General features: G+C 49.4%; 1 protein-coding gene and 1 long non-coding RNA gene across 5 annotated transcripts in view; one reads left to right on the forward strand and one right to left on the reverse strand.

The window, feature by feature from the left end:
• LOC119979502 (multiple epidermal growth factor-like domains protein 6) overlaps positions 1-22,178 on the forward strand; it is a 451,484-nt gene that overhangs the window by 211,005 nt on the left and 218,301 nt on the right. Inside the window, exons 1-2 of one of the 4 annotated variants that reach the window (XM_038821816.1) lie at positions 13,765-13,782; positions 20,021-20,135. The exons of 1 other annotated variant lie outside the window; for it this stretch is intronic. In XM_038821816.1, coding sequence (XP_038677744.1) covers positions 20,027-20,135 — 109 coding nt within the window. In that variant the 5' untranslated portion in view covers positions 13,765-13,782; positions 20,021-20,026. Of the gene's footprint in view, positions 1-13,764; positions 13,783-19,805; positions 20,136-20,175; positions 20,884-22,178 lie in introns of those variants that run through there. 2 more of the 4 variants (XM_038821815.1, XM_038821814.1) reach the window with 2 other exon arrangements.
• Positions 2,917-12,366, reverse strand: LOC119979504. Its single transcript, XR_005463745.1, has 2 exons — positions 12,270-12,366; positions 2,917-3,485 (listed from the first exon to the last, which is right to left on the reverse strand). It is a non-coding gene; the product is annotated as an uncharacterized LOC119979504 (long non-coding RNA).

A 22,178-nucleotide genomic window follows, 5' to 3' on the forward strand; every position in this document is an offset into this window, starting at 1 on the left:
TGGTTGTGTTGATTCAAGTTATGAACATTCTTGCTGTCACAGGCCAAGAGGGCACTGGATTTAAATGAATCAGCCTCACCATTCCTGTAACAGCCTCCCTGAACAGGCGCCGGAATGTGGCGACTAGGGGCTTTTCAAAGTAACTTCATTTGAAGCCTACTCGTGACAATAAGCGATTTTCATTTTCATTTCATTTCATTAGCTGAACCCTGTAAACAAGTCTTTTTTTGGAAAGGTCATTAATCAGGTGTACAGCCAGGTAATTATAGACAGGCAAGAATCAGGTAAACAGTCATGGCGAGGCAATGGATACAAATCAGACTTGAGGTGGAATTGGAAAGTTTCCTTTACTGGACAGGCCAGAATAGGACTTGGGACCTCAGGAGGGAGTTGGTAGTGGGGAATGGATTTGTGCCCCAACGTCAGGCCCTCGCTATAATATAAATATAACTAGAATACCATTTCTTTCAAAATAGTTCTGCAAGGCACAAAACACCTACCCACGTGGCTTTACTTCCTCTGTCCCAATTTGGAACACACTTTTCTGTCAGTGCTGGTACTGATTCCCACCTTGGGTGACTGTCTGTGGAGTCTGCACATTCTCCCCGTGTCTGCGTGGGTTTCCTCCGGGTGCTCTGGTTTCCTCCCACAGCCCAACGATGTGCATGTTTGGTGGATTTGCCCCATGTTCAATTGCCTCTTCGTGTCCAAAAGTGTGTAGGTTAGGTGGGGTTATGGGGATAGGGTGGGGGTGTGGACCCAGGTAGGGTGCTCTTTGAAAGACTCAATGGGCCAAATGACCTCCTTCTGCATGATAGGGATTCTACAAAGCTTCAGTGAATGATTTCTCTGTTACATAAGAACATAAGAACTAGGAGCAGGAGTAGGCCATCTGACCCCTCGAGCCTGCTCGCCATTCAATAGCTTACAATGGAGTGCACTGCCTGGAAGTGTGGTGGAGGCAGGTTCAACTGAGGCATTCAAGAGGGCGTTAAGTGATTACTTGAATACAAACAATATGCAAGGGTACGGGGAAAAAGCAGGGCACTAAGTCACAATGCTTGTTTTGAAGAGTCAGTGCAGGCACAATTAGGCCAAATAGCCTCCTTCTGTGCTGGAAGAATTCTTCACTCAATTCCTGGAAAATATCAACTCCGCATATGGAAAACCTCGACCTTATTCCTGCAATGCCTCAAGAAGGATAAGTCAGTGGAAGGAGAAGTCTTCAGCCGCATTTAGTTTGAAGATCAGTTCAACTACACTCTCATGGTGGGATTGAAGGACAGATCACCAGCACTCGGGGAAACATCACAGGTTCATTGCTGATCTATTACTGATAACTTGGTTGAGAAAAGAAATGGGGTCAATGTGACACTGGGGCACGATTGGCCACATCATTGTGTCCCACACAGGCATGTGCCCAACATTTCACTCCAACCATCAGCCCGTCTGACTGAAGCCTCAGCTGAGGTCCAAATCCATCGGTCTTCAATGGGTATAATTCATTATCTTGCTGACAGGCTTTATTCACAAATGATTAGAAATAAAGAATAGTGTTTGGGTTGAATGGGGACAGTGGGATGGGGACGCAATAGTTGAGTTATTATAAAAGACATGACGTGGAAACGTGCTCCTTAAGAGGGTTGAGGAGAATGGGGGGACCTGATTTGTTCCATTTGATGTTCCGTGCTGGAAAGTTACCCGCCGAGACCAGGACTCTTCATGGGAGGATGGGTAAACAAATAAACATTTCAATGGTAAACAAAACCAGAAAATACTGGACAATCTCAGCAGGTCTGACTGCATCTATGGAGAGAGACGGGAGCTAACGTTTCGAGTCTGGGCAACTTTGTCAAAGCTGTTTGTCATCCAGACTCGGAAACGCTAGCTCCCGTCTCTCTCCACAGAGGCTGTCAGACTCGATGAGATTGTCCAGTATTTTCTGTTTTTGATTCAGATTCCAGCATCCGCAGTAATTTGCTTTTATCAACATATTGAAGCTGCATAGCTGAGTTATCTACATGGTGTAGCTGGTGACTGCCAGCTGCCTGGGCTGTGGGCCCTCACCGTGCTCTGTGCATTAATCAGGAATTAAAGATGAATCCCTGGGGCACCATTATGAGCAAAACCTGGGAGAAAAAATATTTATCCACCTTTGTTCCATATCCCTCAATCTCCTTACCCGAACAAAACTCTTATCGGCCTAAGTCTTGCAAGTTCCATTTGTTTCCCAGCCTTTCGAGAGGGTGAATTCCAGAATTACACCACTCTGAGAAAGTGCTTCCTGCGCTCCGAATCCCACAACCGAGTGCTCTGTCCTCCTGTGTGTGCCCAAAGATCAGCGAGCAGGTCAATAATCAGTCAGTTCTGCCGCATGAAAAGCCGAGGCAGAAACCCACCTTCCTGGAGTTTCCCAAATTAATGGACAGCCAACGGCTTCCTGATTCTGTATCCGAATGGCCTAACACTTTTTAAAGTAATGGTGCTCGTTCTCGATTCCTTAATCAGAGGAAGTAGTTTCTCCATCTCTCTTGGCTCCTTCTAACATTTTAAACAGCTTGATCGGATCGCCCCTCAGTCTTCTACATTCAAGGAAATATGATTTGTGTAACCTCTCCTCATAAATTAACCGCCTAAGCCCCTTAAACTTTCTTCTTCTGAACCTGCTTTAGAAATTCATTGACGTCCAACATTAAATTGAATAGAAAATGACTGTTGCTATTTGAAAGCATTTTGTACAAAGGAGTTGAAACGTTCCTTACAAATTCCATCTAGCTAGCAGACTCCTGGCTAATGCAGCTGACTCTAACTGATTGTCTAATTGATACATTGTCAGACACGGATTGTTTGGAGAATGACTCTAAATTACATGCTGAAACTGGTTATGAAATGTCAACATTTAAACCAGGAAACGCCTTTAAATGTTCTTATTGTATTATTATTGCAAACACACTGCACACATCTCTTTCACATTTCCTATCGGATACCTGACGCCTGTGACTCAGCCTCACGTTGAGCACATAACAACTTACATTTATATTGTGCCGCTATCACAGTACAATGTCCAGAAGCGCTTGATAAAAGCATTATTAAACAAAATCTGACACCGAGCCCCATAAGCAGATGTTGGAGAAAAAACCTCCAGAAAATGCTGGAAACGCTGACCCCGGTGGGGCAGAATCTCCGTCATTGCAAAAATGGTGAAGACTGAAAATCGGAAGTCCCACACCCAAACACGACATCCTGGTGAATTTGGAGCATAACTTTTTTTCTCCCAATCTCATACTCCACAAGCTTGACCTTTCCGTCAAACTATGCTTCGCTGCCCTTCCCTTTTCTGTCCCATTTTAACTGTAGTGGCCACACGGGCAGCTTGAATATTGTCCATCAATTGTTACGCAGTCTTTTCATGGCCGACAGCTTCCAATTCTGGCTCTGGCACATCCAATCCCAACAAGGAAGCGTAGGGGTGATCTTATAGAGGTCTGTAAAATAATGAGGAGCATAGATAAGGTAGATAGGCGACATCTTTTCCCAAAGGTAGAGGAGTCTAGAACTAGAGGGCATAGGTTTAAGGTCAGAGGGGAGAGATACAAAAGAGACCAGAGGGGACATTTCTTCACACAGAGGGTGGTGAGCATCTGGAACGGGCTGCCAGAGGCAGTGGTAGAGGCGGGTACAATATTGTCCTTTAAAAAACAGTTGGACAGTTACATAGGCAGGGTGGGTATAGAGGGATATGGGCCAAATGCGGGCAAGTGGGACTAGCTTAGTGATAGAAACTGGACGTCATGGACAAGCTGGGCCGAAGGGCCTGTTTCCATGTTGTAAACATCTATGACTCTAAGGGCTCTGCTCCTCACGACATGGGGAGTAAAACCTGCTGAGCTGGATACGGTATTTTGTACTATTATTAGGACAAGCAGCCAGAACCACAGTCCAAGTAGGCGTATTTTGTTGGACAGTTTCCCGAATCAAGTTTCCCGAATCATGCTTTTCAAGGTTCTGTGGAACCTATGGGCTATGTGAAATTTCTGTTTATTCCTAATAGGGTCATTGCATTCTGCATCACCTGAGTGATGAAATGAGTTCCTTGATCTGAGGCAATGCTACGGGGGAATTCCCCATCTGGTGAACACCTGCTGTCCAGCACATTGGCTGTTACTTTTGCAGTGTTTGTCCTGGTCGGGAAAGCTTCACTCAAACCCCCCCTTACATGGTGGCAAGGGGCCCACATAGTCTATTTGTAAATTTGTCCATGTCCCATTTACCGACTTGGCGTGTCTAAGCTCTCCTTTCTCAGCACAGTGGTCTGGATTATTTTGGGCACAAACCAGACAATTTTTCACGTCATGCTTTACATCCCCATCTAATTTGGGCCACCAACATAAACTTCTAATTATTTCTGTAGTTGTATTTACACCCTGATGTCCCTGAACATCGATAGATTATCTGGTTCTGATCCTGGGTCGGTACCACATATCTTCCATTCTTAAGGATGAGACCTTTAGCTCTATTTTAGCTTTCCATTTCTGATAAGATGTCAGAAACGCTCCATCTCTGATTTGTTTCAAATCCTCACCTGGCTCGCGTGTCCTCACCAAGTCCTCCCTCTTTGTCTGATTAACTGTGATGGCGTCAATTTGTTTGCCGATTGGGTGTTTCCATGGCTCCCCTTCGCGGACGCCCTGTTTTTCCAATTCATCTGCTGTAATGTTCCCTACGGGTGATGACATATAATGTGCTTTCACCTGGATAATCCTGTGTTGACTGAATAATGTACTTCAAAAGTGGTGCAGATGGCGAAGGCTTCTCCCTCTGCTGATACAAAGCCTTTTCCTTCCCACAGGGGAAGAGATTCTGTTAAACTACGGCACACGGACGTACTATCTGAGTGCATGTCCACTGGTGGGGGAAATTCATCTGGATGACTATCCACATAACCTACTGTTGCTAATTCGGCAGTCTGGGTACTCATTTTGTCTGCTAGTTTTAATGCCAGTTCTACTAACGGTTTGCCTGGGAGATCTTCCATATAGATACCACAACCCGTCTTCTGAATGGCATCCTCTACCACGGAGGAGCTTTCAACAAGGATTTTTAAGGGTGGGAAGGTCTGGGCCTCAGTGCCTTGGGCTTCGCCCTTTTATTTGGCACGAATGGGATCATTGGCTGTCAAGACCTGACGTTCATACTGTTCCCCATTGTGAGAGTGTGAGGGACGTAGGGATTCTGGTTCTATTAACTGTAAGGTTACGGCCTTGGAGCATTAATGCCCATCAGACTATATGGTTCTGACTTACCGTCCCATCTTTAATGCATCCATTCTGTAACAGTTGAATTGGCTATGTTCTGTGAGAATAGTTAAAGGGTTTGATCCGATAATGTATGAAAAATGCTATACCTGTTCACATACAGAAAACCCCTGTCCCGTGTGGGGCAGGAGTCGGGATACATATGGGACTGGACCGAGCCTGTCATGTCGTTCCTGGAGCAGAACAGCCAAAATGGTTAACTCAGTGGCCAATCCTTCTAGGGCGAAGGGAAGTGATGGATCTGAGGTCTCTAAAACTAGGACTGTGGCTAAAACCTTTTTCAGGTGCACAATGGCTGAGCATGCTGTTCCGTCCATTGCCACAAGGTGGCCTTCTTGAGGAGTCCCAACAATGGAGCGACTTTTGTGGCAAAGACATCCATGTGGTTACGGCCGTAGCCGACTAATCCTAGAAAGGTCATTCCATCTCTCGGAATAGGAATCTCAATATTGTTTCGACATGTTTGCCCTCTATTTCCCATATTCCATAAGTTATGCGTGACTTGGGGCTTAATGATTTAAACTTTCTTTGGGTTCACTTTTAGATCCAGGGAGATGAGTAGCATTAATAACTCGGCTCAAAGCTGTAGCTGGTCCTCCCTCACATCTGTTTGCAGGAGGAGGTCATCCACATACTGAACGGGGAAAATGTATATATAATCGCTTATTGGCACAAGTAGGCTTCAATGACGTTACTGTGAAAAACCCCTAGTCGGCACATTCCGGCTCCTGTTCGGGGAGGCCGGTACGGGAATTGAACCCGCGCTGCTGGCCTTGTTCTGCATTACAAGCCAGCTGTTTAGCCCACTGTGCTAAACCATCCCCCGTTCGAGTCCTTGGGTTAGTCTTTGGTGAAAAATAGAAGGTGAATTTTGGAACTCTTGGGGCACGTGGCTCTACATGTATTGTTGGCCCTGAAAGGTAAAGGGAAATTTATACTGGCATTCACTCTTTAAGGAAATTGACCAAAAATCATTACTGATATCTAATACCGTGAAATATCGACCTTGCAGGGTCTGTTGTATCATGGCCTCGAGGCTAGTCGGAACCGTAGGTGCAGTCAATGGAGTTGCCTTATATAATTCTCGATAGTCAATTGTCAGTTGCCAAGATCCGTCCGGCCAAATCAGTGAATTATTTGTAGATACACCAGGTCAGAACACTCCTTGCTGTAACAAACTTATTATTACCATCATAGTTTCCCATTCTGCCTGTTCAGGGAAGCCGTTCTGGTTTGTGGTTTCTATCCCAGTTTCTCCTACCATTTGGCCACAGTCATGTTTATGAGTTGCAAATGCCGTTGCTTAATAATTACTTGTGCTTTAGAGGAACTGACCCACAATTCTCCTCCAGAACCTATTCACTCGGGGTGGGCTCCTGTGGAAGTCTCCATTGGGGCTTCTATCACATTCCCCATTTGCCAAACACAAGTTGCTGGATTCACCAACCACGGCCTGGAGACGCTCCTAGACGCCCTTGAGGAGAGGAGGGGGCGTCTGTACCCTGGACCCGGCCAGAGGGTCCCACCCAATGTGGCCCGGCGGTTGTGGAGGGAGGTGGGCGCGACCGTCAGTGCCATCGCGTTGACACCCAGGACTGGCGAAGTGTCGCAAAAAGCTCAACGACCTACTGAGGGCAGACAGGGTGAGTACCCAGCAGTGTGCCATGGCACCAACCCCCCTACCCCCGCACATGTGTGACACTCACCCCCTCCCAGGGGGATAGCAGCCACCCATGTAAGCCGTGTTGGCCGTGTGCCCTCTGCACACATGCCAACATAGATCCAACCGCATGCATCGGACCGCCTAACAATGCTGTCATTTCCCCAGCCACCTCAGGAGAAGACTGCCCATAACCAACAAGAGCGTGCCCGAACCGGAGGGGGTGAACCTGACCTGCGGCCCCTCACTGTGCACGAGCAGAGGGCACTGGACATAGCTGGTGCACCCGAGGACCGGGCGATTGCCCATGCCGAGATCGGGGGGGCGCCACCAAGTGAGATCCCCCCCCAATCTGGCCTCTTTCCCCTCAGCACTCCCCCCTCAGCACTCTCCCCCCTCAGCACTCTCCCCTCAGTACTCTCCCCTCAGCACTCTCCCCTCAGCACTCTCCCCTCAGCACTCTCCCCTCAGCACTCTCCCCTCAGCCCTTTCCCCTCAGCCCTTTCCCCTCAGCCCTCTCCCCTCAGCACTCCCCCCTCAGCACTCTCCCCCAGCACTCTCCCCTCAGCCCTTTCCACTCAGCACTCCCCCCTCAGCACTCTCCCCCAGCACTCTCCCCTCAGCCCTTTCCACTCAGCACTCCCCCCTCAGCACTCTCCCCTCAGCACTCTCCCCTCAGCACTCTCCCCTCAGCACTCTCCCCCAGCACTCTCCCCTCAGCACTCTCCCCTCAGAACTCCCCCCTCAGCCCTCCCCCCTCAACACTCTCCCCTCAGCCCTCTCCCCCAGGCCCCAGCACTCTCCCCTCAGCCCTCTCCCCTCAGCCCTCTCCCCTCAGCCCTCTCCCCTCAGCACTCCCCCTCAGCACTCTCCCCTCAGCACTCTCCCCTCAGCACTCTCCCCTCAGCACTCTCCCCTCAGCACTCTCCCCTCAGCACTCTCCCCTCAGCACTCTCCCCCAGCACTCTCCCCTCAGCACTCTCCCCTCAGCACTCTCCCCCAGGCCCCAGCACTCTCCCCTCAGCACTCTCCCCCAGGCCCCAGCACTCTCCCCTCAGCACTCTCCCCCCAGCATTCTCCCCCTCACACTCTCCCCTCAGCACTCTCCCCTCAGCACTCTCCCCCAGGCCCCAGCACTCTCCCCTCAGCACTCTCCCCCCAGCATTCTCCCCCTCACACTCTCCCCTCAGCCCTCTCCCCCAGGCCCCAGCCCTCTCCCCCCCAGCACTCTCCCCCCAGCCCTTTCCCCTCAGCACTCTCCCCTCAGCACTCTCCCCTCAGCACTCTCTCCTCAGCCCTCTCCCCCAGGCCCCAGCATTCTCCCCTCAGCACTCCCCCCAGCACTCTCCTCAGCCCTCTCCCCCCAGCACTCTCCCCCCAGCACTCTCCCCCCAGCACTCTCCCCTCCATGTGTGGAGAATGAAATGTGTATATGCGGCTGCTGCTTGTCAGTCTCCTGAGTGTAAATCTCGGACCCACCGAATTCCGGCGCTGTTTCCCATTGGAATCGATTGCGTCCCACATGGCGCCAATGCTATCCCCTTAACAGCTGCTGAATCGGTCCAGGTGCGGCGGCATGTTTTGATGTCGTGGAACACCACAAATTCTGCGCCGGCGTCAACACATAGGGCTGGATTCTCCGAATTTGAGGCTATGTCCGGAGCATGTGTCTAGCATTACGACCAAAAAGTCGGCGGCACTCCCACACCAATCCTCACCCGGTGGGGGGCTAGCAGCCATGCCATGTAAATCCCCCAGCTTTCCCTGCAGATACAGACAGAGAATATCTGGGTCCGTGGCCGGGCATGCACACGGCGGCGACCTGCGGCGGCCGCGCTGTACAACATGGCGCCGGCCGCATGCGGACCCGGCCTGCCAGATAGTGCCCCCCTGTAACATTCCCTTGCCACCCCTGGACCACCCCCCTCCAGTCTCTCCAGCCCCCACCAACGCCCTCCCCGGCCACTGGAACGGCTCCCCCCCCCCCCCGGACTGTGGTGGAGCCGCCACACGAAGTTGACAAACCTCAGACCACAAGTGATTCATGCCATTGGGAAGTTGTCCCATCGGTGATGGAGCATCGGGGGAGGGTCTTCAGGTGACGTCCTGAGGCCGTCCCAATGGCGTGCTGGGTACTCGCCATTGATGCCATTTTGGAGGGGACAGAGCATCCAGAAACAGGCGCCGCCCCTGATTTTGCCGTCAAAACGGATTCTCCGGCCAATCGGCGAATGCGATTTCAGCAATCGGAGAATCCAGCCCATAATCTCAGGAACGGAGAATCAGATCAAAGCTTCTTTCTTTGTAAAAAAATAATTCTCTCAATATCTATTTTGGCACCAATGGAAATAGTTTTTCATGATTTATCAGATCAAAATCCATTGTTATTTTCAACTCCTCCATCTGGGGCGGAATTCTCCGCTCCCGCGATTAATCGGGAAGGCCGTCGTGAACTCGGCCGAGTTTCACGACGGCCTCGGAGGCCGCTCCTCTCACCTTATTCACCCCCACCCGGGGGCTAGGAGCGGCGCTCCGTAACTCTCGGCTGCCGGGCCTTGATGCTTGCGGCAAGGCGGCGCGCCGAGAATGACGCGATGGCCGCGCCTAAGTGACGTCAGCCGCGCATGTGCAGGTTGGGCGGCTCCAACCCGCGCATGCGCGGCCGACGTCACAACGGCTGACGGCTCAAACCCACGCATGCGCGGTTGATGTCTTCCCCTCCGCTGCCCCGCAAGACATGGCGGCTTGATCTTGCGGGGCAGCGGAGGGGAAAGAGTGTGTCACTTTGAGACGCCGGCCCGACGATCAGTGGGTACCGATCACGGGCCAGTCCCCTCCCGAGCACGGCCGTGGTACTCACTCCCCTCTCCGCCCCCCACAAGCCTCAAACCAGCATTTGGCGCCCATGTTCACGACGGCAGCGACCAGGTGTGGTTGCCGCCGTCGTGAACCCGTCGGTAATGGCAGGCCGCTTGGCCCATCCGGGCCGGAGAATCGCCGCTCGCCGTCAATAACGGTGAGCGCCGATTCTTCCGAGCGGGGGGTGGGAGAATCGCGGGGGGGGCGCCAGGGGGATGTGTCGTGAGTCGCCCGGCCCTCCCGCGATTCTCCCACACGTAGCCTCATTTGTTCGAATGAAAATAGCCTTTGTCCCTCCGTTTAACCAACGCATCTTGTCCCTGGAACAATTTTAGTGAATCTCTCTGCACCCTCAGTGGCAATGCCATCTTTCCTAAAGTTTGGCCCCAGAAACTGAGCACAGACATCTAATTATAGTCTTTAAGATCCACTTTATGCAATGCTTTTATTTTCACACCTGCTGCTCTCTGTACATGGTCAGGTGCTAAATGGAAAGTAAGGTTAGCTTAACCCTGCTAATGCTATGACATCCCTGGTTTACCAAGCTAATCCATAAAATATCCAACAATGGGCTGTGTGGCCAGAGTTATCGAGCTTCTTGTTCAATCATGGGAGGGTTATTTGAATGAAATTTTAGATCAGCCTATTCCTCCTGTGCCCAGCCTGAGAATAGTGCAGATGGCAGCACACAGCTTCAGAAGATTGTGTTCTTGAAGCTAACCTGTTGACAGGGTTGGGTTGGAGTTCACAGCCATTATGCAACTTCCTTTTGTCACTTGGCTCAAAGCCAGTTAAGTCTCATTCCTGCGGTACAGGCGACCCCGAGAATCGGCGATTGGCGATCTTCGGTCGCCGGAGAATTGCTTCCCAGCGTCGGAGCGGCGTGGCGGGAGTTTCCCACGTCACCGGCGATTCTCTGACCTGACGTGGGCTCGGAGAATCACGGCCAACATCTTTAACATAGTAAGACCTCTCAAGGTGTCTCCCAGAAATGTTAAAGTGTAACATTGAGCCACACAAGGAGACATTAGGTCAGGTGACCAAATCATTGGTCAAAGAGGTGGATTTTAATTAATGATTTCAAGGAGACTGTAATGATATGCATAAACTATCATGTTTATGATGATGTAGACAACCTCCGACCAAGAGGTGGCAGTGCAAATCTACCATGCGACTTTGTACCTCGAGGAGTTAGGAGATAGTGGTGTTAGTGGATCATCACAGTTGTAGTAGCTCTAGGATAATGTATCAGTTTGTAATATATTTATTGTATTTCTCTTTACCATGCATTTATTTTATAATAAAATACTTTAACTAGTCAAGAACTAGAAGTTCTTCTGTGCATCCTTCCTACTGGCCTAGCACAAGAACATGACAGAGGCGAGAGAGGTATAAAAGCGGAGAAGTTTAGAGAGAGCCAGATATAATGCCTAGGCTGCGAATGGTCCGGTCCAGCCTCGGAAAGTTGCCAGGAGGAGAGAGTCGGCAACGAGGGAACAAAGTTTGTGACAGAGATCAAAAGCAGTTGGATAAACCTTTGCTCATCCGGTCGTGGATGTTGGACAGGCTGTGTGTCAAATCAGACAGTGGAATGGCTGAGAGAGGTGGAGAGCTCAAGCTGGGGGCATTGAACTATGTTATAGGTGCTCTATAAATGCAAATGGTCATGCTGAGGCGCTGAATATTTAAATTAGAGTTAGGCTGTCCAGGAGTGAAATCAGGAAGCATTTTTTCACCTGGGAGTAATGGAAATATGTACAGCATGCAAGAAACAATACCTTTCACTGTATACTAATACATGTGACAATAATAAATCAAATCAAATCGAATCAAATCTGGAACATTGACTGGCCTGCTCTGTTCCAATGATCGCATGCTTTATTTTAATGCCTTACTTGTGAATCAGAAAGCCATGCTGTGAAGCAATGCAATGTGATAGAAACAGTGTGAACTGCTCCCAGTTTCTCAGATTCCCAGTGTGTCCGTAGCGGCCGAGAGGAACGCTGCTGCCTCAAAGGCTCACTCTATAACTCCAGGCAGTGTGGTACTGAGTTATGTACTCTGGGGGGGGGCCCCAAGTTTAACCCGTGAGCCTGTGCTGTGTTCAAGCTGTAGCAGCATTGCTGAATCTGCCTTAGCCACTGAACAAGGGAATGGAAGATCCATCCCTACTGTGGCACCCCAGGTGGTATACTGAGCGACGCCTTGAGTGGCACCCAGGCTGAGTGAAGCTAACTCAGTATAAGCCAGCAATCAAAGACACGACTTTCTTGATCTGTGACATTTCAGCGATGTTATCATATAGGTGAAGTGTGAGTTGGAATTTCTACCTTTGCCAGCAGTAAGGTGCCTGTGTACAAAGGGAGAATTGAAGGCAATAGTGCAGGAAAACTGGCTGCAGCCGGACATCTCCTCTGTAATTTGACAACAATTACCTTTCAAAAGTCAAAGCGACCACATCAAACGGCCTCGTCCTACAAATGACTTAGAGTCAACCTGGTCCTTAATCCCTGTCTGTTCAACACTTTGATGCCAATAATTGTTTCCCTGGTGAGGTCTGTGTGATGCAACAAACCTGTTACCCCACCTGGTCATTCCATTCCGGCTTTAACAAAACAACAATGACCCACCAGTGCCCTCCCACCTCGGATGAGTGGGAGGAGAGAGGAGAAGGTGTGGGAGAATCTTTTGGGTGACATAGAACCACGTGAACCATCAATGGTATCAGTAACCCTGTACTTGAGCTTTAGGCAAGTGGCAGTGTTCATGGGCAGAGCCAATGACCGATGGGTAGCTTGAATCTTGTTAACCCGTGAATGAGTAAGGCTGTAAACATCGGTTTGGCTGGATGGGTACCTGTCTCACCTCTCAGTTAGAAAGTTGTATAATCTTCATACATTGAAGCAATAATCTAGACTGACAATTCAGTGCAATGCTCAACAACCTTTTAAAAAATCAATTCATGAGGTGTGGGCATCGCTGGCAAGACCATCGATGCCCATCTGTAACTGCCCATGAGAAGGTGGTGGTGAGCTGCCTTCTTGAACTGCTGCAGTCCCTGTTGTGTAAGTACAGTCATAGTGCTGTTAGGGTGCGAGATCCACCAGGAGTCGGGAATGGAGCTGAACATTGTGCAATCATCAGCAAATATTTCCTCTTCTGACCTTATGATGGATGGAAGGTCATTGATGAAGCGGCTGAAGATGTTTGGGCCAAGGACACTGCCCTGAGGAACTCCTGCAGTAATTTCCCGGAAGTCCCACAATCACAACCATCTTCCTTCGTACCAGGTATGAGTCCAACCAATGGAGAGCTTTCCCCCTGATTCCCATTGACTCCAGTTTTGCTTTGGCTCCTTGATGCCACACTCGGTCAAATGCTGCCTTGATGCCAAGGACAGTCACACTTACCCTCACCTCTGGAGTTCAGCTTTTTTGTCCATGTTTTGAACCAAGGCTGTAATGAGGTCAGGGACTGAATAGCCCTGGCAGAACCGAAACTTGAGCGCCAGTGAGCAGGTTCTTGTCTTGATAGCATAGGGAAGATGCCTTCCATCACTTTACTGATGATGGAGAGTAGACTGATGGAGCGGTAATTGGCCATGTTGGATTTGCCCTTTTTTGTGTGCAGGACATACTTGGGCAATTTTCCCCTGTTGGGTAGACGCCGGTGTTGTAGCTGCACTGGAACAGCTTGCCTGGGGGCATGGTAAGTTCTGGAACACAAGTCTTCAGCCCTGTTGCCAGAATACTGGCAGGGCCCATAGCCTTGGCACTATCCAGTGCCTTCAATCATTTCTTGATATCAAGCGGAGTGAATCACATTGGCTGGAAACTGACATCTGTGATGCTGGAGACGTCAGGAGGAGGCCGAGATGGATCATTCACTTTGTGCTGCGCTGGAGATGCCGGCCATGGTGTGTATGGTGGGCCTAGTGATATGGTACAGGTAAGAGTTCAAATCCTATCTTGACAATTTTTGCAACTGAACTCATAAAAAAGTGTAAATTTGTGTCTTAGCTGCAGGAAAAATGCCAAATTGATTAACAAACCGCCCTGGCTCAACAAGCAGTGGAACATATACCAGTTGATTAAACTCCAATAAAAGCCCATATGTATTTAGTAGGATCCAGTTCCTTAGCTTAGCTGACCTGTGCCTCAGCTTTCTGTCCTTAGGTAAGTGCAGTAATTCTATCAGGGAAGAGTGCGTGCTCTATGTAGGATTCACAAGCTCTGGCCCAGTGTGGGTGTCTCAGTAGTTTGGTTGGAAGATAGTCGCAGTAAAGGGATTCCACTTATGCCAGGCACCTACCTGACAACCCCCCCCCCCCCCCCCCCCCCCACCCACCCCAACGTTCCACCCAAAAATGATTGTTATGAAGAGAGAGAATCTCTTCCAATTGGGAAGTGCACCTTCCAGGGTGTTCCTGAGTCGTGCAGCACAGGAGGTCCAAGGTTAGACCGGTTTTCCTCCCCATTGAAAAGTCAGAACACAACCATTTTACAATGAATAAATCAAATTCATTTGATTCAGTCAAAACTGCACCTCCAAACCAACGAAAGAGCACCATTAGGCAATATTTTCACATTGATCAAATTAAATGAATACTTATCTTCTTTCTGAGCTGGCTCAACGGTGCTAACACCTGGGTGTAATTTAGCTCAATATTTACCCATTAATACTTAGCAGGAGGGAAATCAGAGCTGACTGCAGGTGTGGAATGCACTTTCCTTGTCTGGATCAGACTTCTGCGTGAATGAAACTCTCCTCTCCATAGACATCCATGTGACAGGTGACTTTTGAGACCCGCACAGCAGCTCTGAGCTGGTGTAGCATTGAGCCCACCCGCGCTGATTTAATTGCTAAATGGCAGAATGTGTTGCTCGTTCCTGCAGTCTGCCTCTGTGGACAAGGGTCAGCACTTTATCCAGGGGAGGGGGATTAATTGAGTAAAACACAGACAAATTAAATACTCAGTTTTAAGAATGCCCTTGTAAAGCTGCAATATTTTGGGGTTTAACAAGTCTCTTTAAGGCAGTAAAATATTCAAAAATTGAGACGTCCCTTTAAGGCTAATTCTTGCTTTTGTGGTTATGGTTCCTGAGTGTGATGGAATGTGTGATGGCAATGCAGAGTTTACATTTGGATTTTATCACAGACAGTTATGGTATTAATTCATGTCAAATTAATATATCTGCAGCAAAAAATGATTTATGTCCAGATATTTGAAAGTCTGACTAAAAGCTAAAGGGAAAGGGAGAGACTGAATGAAGGTGTAAGAGACACAGATACTGCAAGAGTTTACCAGGGAGATGGAGATAAGGAAACATAGATAGTGATGTTCCCTCTAATTTTTTTTGTCGTACACTGCCTATTCATTTGAGTCCGAGGGCTCTTTGAATTATTTTGCACAGACAGCTGTGCATGCACAGTACAGGCAGTCCTTCACTTTATGATATTCAACTTGTGACGAACGGCAATTAGGTCATTTCTAAATTGGCACCATTTCGACTTTACAACACTACGCCAACAAGTACATATGTACGTATCGATGTTGTGCGAAACTCACCTGTAAAACTGGACAGTGTCAGACCACCCACTGAACTGTCAAACCACCTTTACCAGGTTGGAAACCAGTGTTTTGTTCTGCTCTCCATGACTCTGGTAGCTCTCAGTCTACCTCCATCCCCCTCACTCTCTCTCTCTTGCTGCCTTTCCCAGGTGGTCTCGAGCAGTATTTCCTCTGCCTCTATCAGTCTCTATCAATGTTCCCTCTAAGCCACATGCTGGATATACAAAGGTTAGCTCTGTTTCCCTCCAGAGATGCTGCCAGACCTGCTGGGTTTATCCAGCACTTTCTGTTTTTATTACAGATTTCCAGCAGCCACAGTATTTTATTTTTATTTTATTCTGTTAATCCACCTGTAAGCCAATGTCGGGGGCAGGATTCTCTGACCTTCCGCGCCAGAATCGCGCCCAGTGAGGGGGTGGAGAATAGCCGTTCATGCCGGAAATCCGGCACGATGACGCTTCCGCGATTCTCTGCGGACCCGCCAGTCCCACTTGCGCGGTTGATGCGGTGCCAGTCGGGGGCTGTTGGAACAGGCCCCCGCGGCGATTCTCTGCGGTCCACCGGCGGAACTCCTGTCAGTGTGGTTTACATGTGGTACTGCCCAGCGAGAGCTGGGACCCACGTCCCCGGTGGCGGACCTGGTGGGGGACGGGGGGTATCTGACTCCGTAGGAGGCCTCAGTGGTGGCCTGTGATCAGGGGCCACCGTGCGGTGGGCCATCGCGATCTGGGAAGAACCTACCTTCCTCCGTGCGGGCCCGCTGTGTGGCTCCGCCATGTCGGCGGCGCCCGCTCCGAGGTGGGCTGCCACGCGCATGCACGGCCGCGCGGTCTGGCTAGCAGGGTCCCGACGGTAGCGAGAGCTGCGGGACGCACACCGGGGCCCTGCTAGCCCCCTGGAAAACGGAGAATCACCCCGGACCTTTGAGGAAAATGTCCGGAGTGATTCTTGCCCGTTTACCGGCGGACGTGGGGACATAGTCCTCAGAAGGGTGAATCCCGTCCCTGATTTTTTTCAGCACTCCTGTCATGACAGTGCTCAATGCACCGCCTAATATGCACTCACACTGGCAAGGTTAAGCAAGCGACTGACGGTGATCGAGGGCTTCATTATATCACACTAACCAAGGAACGTGAGCTAAAGCATGCAGGCATCATCAGTAGCCTCAACGACTTGACATGGTGCGAGTTGAGAGCCTTTAACACCGGTGGGTGCCCGTGGCTGATTTTGGGCCTTAGATCAGAATCCATCTCCTCATTGATCCCATTGTTCCAATAGGAAAATCCATTCCGAAGTACTGTGATATGACTTACGGCACAGTTTTCAAGAAACAGTTGTTTTGTACATCCTGGATTGCCTGTGACCTAAAGGAGCTGTCTTGTGCTTGGGCCTGTTACCAGGTTCCAGCGCAGCCGTGTGCCTTCGAGGGAACATTGACAGAGAATTACAGAGGCAGAGAAAACACTGCTCGAGGTAACCTGAGAGAGATTGAGAGAGACAGCAAGCGAAGGAGAGTGAGGGAGATGGAGGGGGACTGAGAGCCACCAGAGTCATGGAGAAACTGAGACTCCGGGAAACAATTGTGGTGGGGGGGGGGGGGGGGGGGGGGGGGAGAAGCCTTAGAGAGGAAAACAAATAAAGACCGAGAGAAACTGTAAGATGCGAAGCAAGGAAAGTGAGACAAAAGCAAGTTGTAAATTGGTTGAACAAGGCAACCCAGAGAGAGAGGGGTGACAGAGATGGGCCGGGGGGGGGGGGGGGGGGGGGAGAAGCCTTAGAGAGGAAAACAAATAAAGACCGAGAGAAACTGTAAGATGCGAAGCAAGGAAAGTGAGACAAAAGCAAGTTGTAAATTGGTTGAACAAGGCAACCCAGAGAGAGAGGGGTGACAGAGATGGGCCGGGGGGGGGGGGGGGGGGGGGGGTGGAGGGAGAGAGAAAGCAAAAGAAAGTGAGGGAGAGAAAAAGAAAGAGAGGGACAGTGTGAGAACAAGAGAGCATAAGATACAGAGAGCAGCACTGACAGCAAGGCATTGTCATTAACAAGCTGTATGATCTCCATACAAATAAAAGCAGGTATCACCAAACCAGGAATCTTTGATACATGGGGTTCACAGCCTGTGAGTTAATGAGGTACAACAGATTAGATTCCTTTGCAGTTTAGCAAAATAGTCAACCAGTGATTTTATTTTCAGACTTTTATTTTGACTCTGATGCATGTTGGGGAAATAATATTTGGCAGATTTTATGCTGGAGGTCTTATATACATTACAAGGAGCAGGAATTAAGTACGGAGTTCCCTCAAATGAGGCAAATCCCCCATCTTACAAGGAGTACAGCCAGCGGTTGGAGCCTGATCTCAAGCACAGCTTCTCTCTGTTGTGACAACATGATCACCGAATTCACCTCCCTACCATCAATGAGGGACAGCCTGAGAGCAATCGACCTCAAGGTGTATGGAGAGCAACAAGTAAATACTGACAGCGACATTTTCTGGTTATTTACAGGTTGCATGATTTCCAGAGGGAGACTGAGTAATACGTAGAGACTTAGGGTGAAATCTACTGCCCACGTTATGCCCGAAAGGCAGCGTGGTGCGGCTGATAGATGCCGGGTGATCCCTCTTCCCGGATCTATTTGACTTGCCACGCCTCGCAGTATCTAACATGATCGCGCGAGATGCCGCGATGTGAATCCGGCCCATTGTGGGCGAGATCACTTTTCAGCAAATCAGCATAGTGATACAGCTAGTCTCACTCTAATATGCACTCCCAAAATCTACCCAAGACATGGGGTCTAAACCCCTGGCCTTGGAGACCTCGGGTGAGTGCCATTTAGTGCTGGTCTCTACAAACGGGGACCAGATGGAACAACACCCTGGCAGTGCCAAGGTGCCAGGCTGGTATTTTTCCCATGATGGGACTCTGGTCTAGGGGTACCCTGCGTGGGTGCAGAGGGGTGCCTGAGGACCCCCTTATAAGTGAGTTTGGGCTGGGGGGAGGGGGAGATTTGGGACTTGCGCTGGGGAGGGGAGGGGTGGGGGGCAGCGATGCCCACATCCCATGAATAAATAGAAAAAGAAATTGGAGATTAGGAGGGGAATTTACTTCCATCTCTGGCCCTTCCCAGCCATTTATCTTGGGGAAGGGGTAGTTGGCAATGGCCTAATTGAGAGGCTGGCATAGTGGAATCTCGGTAAGTGATTGGTCTCACTATACATATTTTCCAAATGTGTGAAATGTGGTGCGGGTGTTCCATTCCTCGGTACTGACGTTTTAGAAGTTAATATCAGTCCAATTGTGTGGTGCCCATTTGGTTCCAATGTTTTAAAAGTCTTTGGATTTTCTTCATTTGCCTCCTGAAGGTGCCAATTACTTGGGGTATCATTACATGGTTGCCAATGCTAGCCTCCTTTTGCAAGACAGAGTGGCCGTTGGCTATTCAACTGCGGTAGGCGACACATGCATGCGATCCTATTCTCACCTGTCTGCTTTTCAACTCACTGGAAATCACTGGATTGTGATCAGGAGCGGAAACTCTGACTGCTGTATCCCCCCCCCCCATGGTGTGTGAGGCTTTATACAGCAGCTGACTAAGTCATTGGAGGTATACATACTTACTCCTTTGCTAAACATCCCATGCAAATTTCTGCCTGAGAATCTCACACCTCCTCTGGTTCTGTGACTCCTGAAGGAAATGAAGATGCAGTGGGTGATTCCTGCTCCTGGTTGCTCCTTGTGTTATCCACCGTGGTCTTTGTGTGAGGGCTCTGCGTCAATCTCTAAAGTGAAATCCCCTTTTACACAGCTTTCCAAACTAATTAATTTTCTTTGCCTCTTTATGGAACATGCCTGTAACTTTAACAGATTTCCAAAAAATGTAAACAATGTGCCATTTATATAGAAACAAAACACGGTTGCGTAAGTGAGTTATCGTCGATTCTGACCTCACGACCCCGACAGTCAGTGTTGAATACTGCCCTGAGATCTCAGTAAACACAGCATGCTGGCACAGAGTTAGCTGAGTGAACCAAAGCCTTTTGGCCCATTGCCAGTCACCAAAGTTCTCTGAGGATGTTTGATGAGGCCAGTGGCATGAATGGCGACAGTGAATTGAATGTACTCCGATTGCCTGGCCTGTCTCTCTCTCTCTCTCCCTCAGTCTCTCTCTCTCCGTCTCTGCTTCTCTTTCTGTTTGTCTGCCCGTCTCTGTCTCTCTCTCTCTCTCTGCCATTGTCCCTTCCTCCTTTCTTCTCTCCTTTGTACCTTTGTCTCTGTCTCCCTCTCTCTGCCTCTGTCTTTCTTTCTGGTTCTGTTTTTTTCTGTCTCGATGTTTATTTTTCTCTCTCTCTCTCCCACTCTCCCTCGCTCTCTCTGTCTCTCCCTCCCTTTCTTTGGTCCACTGGACTCTGTCTCTCCATCTCCGTCTCTCTACCACGGTCTTTCTCTCTCTGTGTGTCTGTTTGTCTCTCTCACACTCTCTCGCTGTTTCTCACTCTCCGCCTTAACCCTCTCTCGTTCTCTCTATCCAGAGACCATCCTGGCTTGTTTGAATGACTCTTGGATTTGGTAATCAAGACAAAAAAATAACTGAGCATCTGTTTTCTATTTAACAGTTTTGAATGTTAAAAAAAAAAAATCGCTGGGTCCTTTTAACACGAAAGCCAGCGACAACCATCGCTGTGGGTTATTGTGGAACACGCCAACATTGCATCAAGCAGCAGAAAAAAAGTAATTATACATTTTGAAAAACCCTTGGAGCAGGCTCGAGTGGGAATCCTCTCTGGGTTGCGGAGTTAGATTTTAGATTCTTTTTTTTTGCTTAACAGTCCAGGCAGAGATCCCAGTTCAGCTTCAAAGCAGTTTCGAGCAAATGGCCTGTGGCTTGAGAGGCATCAGACAGGAATTTTCCTTTATTGTTTTAATTTTTAAGGAATGCGATTTGTTTTTTTGTGACTGGTTTTATTTCTGTTCAGCTGTCGACTGCTGACAGAAACAGGGGGGCGGATCCTTACCTGGGGAGGCCTGCCCAAAGCTGAGACACTGTTAAAGCAGGAGGAGGATCTTCCAACAGTTCACTTAGGTTCTACTGAGGACAGTAGCAGCAAAAGTTAGAAAGTCTTTTCGTCGGCTTCAGTACTACAGGCAGCCACTGCTCCTGGTGCTGCTCCTAACCAGCTGTTCCCCTCTTGACAGCTCTCTGTCTCTCTGCGGAAAGTAGGGAGGGGTGGGGGGTTTAGCGGGAGAAGAGTGCATCAAGCTGCCCAGTGCTGGGCAAACCCTCCACTTGTTTCAGCTCTCTCCGTCGCCAAGGTGGACATGAGGCTTGCCCAGGGGCCGTGGGTCACGCTGTGCTTGCTGCTTTGCACCTTGGCCCGAGTGTCCGGGTCGGGATCTGCCATCCGCTACCGTTACCACAGGAAGAACTGCTACTCGTGCTTCGTATCCTACAGCAGCCACCGTGTGGAGCAGGCTCCGGGTAAGTAGGCAACAAAATCTCCTTCCCGTTCCTTCATATAAAGAAACGACTTGCATTTATGTGGCGCCTTTCACCACCTTGGGACATCCCAAAATGCCGTGCAGCCTACAAAGTACTTTTGTACACTCTTGTAATGAAGGTAAATTGAGCCAATTTGTGCACAGCAAGATCTCACAATAAGCGTGCGATTCCTGTTTTTTAGTGATGTTGGTTGAGGGATAAATATTGGCCCCAGGACACTGGTGAAAAATGCTTCTGCTTTTTGATTTAGTGCGACAGGACCTTTAGCTCGCTTGACTAGACAGTTGGATTGTGATGCAGCGCAGGTCCAATTCCCATACCATCTGAGGTTATTCTGAACCTTCTCAACCTTGCCCTCGCCTGAGGTGTGGTGATCCGTGTGGGCAGCATTGTAGCATTGTGGATAGCACAATCGCTTCACAGCTCCAGGGTCCCAGGTTCGATTCCGGTTTGGGTCACTGTCTGTGCAGAGTCTGCACATCCTCCCCGTGTATGCGGGGTTTCCTCCGGGTACTCCGGTTTCCTCCCACAGTCCAAAGATGTGCAAGTTAGGTGGATTGGACATGATAAATTGCCCTTAGTGTCCAAAATTGCCCTTAGTGTTAGGTGGGGTTACTGGGTTATGGGGATACGGTGGAAGTGTTAACCTTGGGTAGGGTGCTCTTTCCAGGAGCCGGTGCAGACTCGATGGGCCGAATGGCCTCCTTCTGCACTGTAAATTCTATGATCTATGATCCTCAGGTTAAACCACCACCAGTCAGCTCCCTCCCCCCCACCCCATCAAAGCCTATGGTCATCTGGGACTATGGCAACTTTACCTTTTGCCTTTACAGAACCCTGCTTTAACATTTCATTGGAAGGATGGTAGCTCTGACAGTGCAGTGCCCCTTCAGTATTGCAATGTGAATGTCGTCCTAGATTTAGTACTCATGTCTCTGGAGTGACACTTGTGTTCGCAACCTTCCGACTCAGAGGTGAGGGTTTTACCCACTAAACCACAGTCGACATCTAATTAGTCCATGCAATGCTGACCAATTCAGTGTTGATGTCCTGAACTAGTTTTGAGTGTGAGGGGAGCAGAGAGAAATTTCCAGTGTATTATTTTCCCTGGCTTTTTTCTTTTCTTTTTTTATCTCTCCGAGGCTATGAAGGTGACGGTCAGAAGTGTCCTGTCATGATTCTGCAACTAATGTGGTGTGTGAGGCTGGCTTGATGGCCACTTCGCCATGCTCATACCAGTGTACAGAGAAACTCTTTGGATGGTGCAGGGGCAA

The sequence above is a fragment of the Scyliorhinus canicula genome, chromosome 16, assembly GCF_902713615.1.
Source record: "Scyliorhinus canicula chromosome 16, sScyCan1.1, whole genome shotgun sequence".
NCBI classification, from domain to species: Eukaryota; Metazoa; Chordata; class Chondrichthyes; order Carcharhiniformes; family Scyliorhinidae; genus Scyliorhinus; species Scyliorhinus canicula.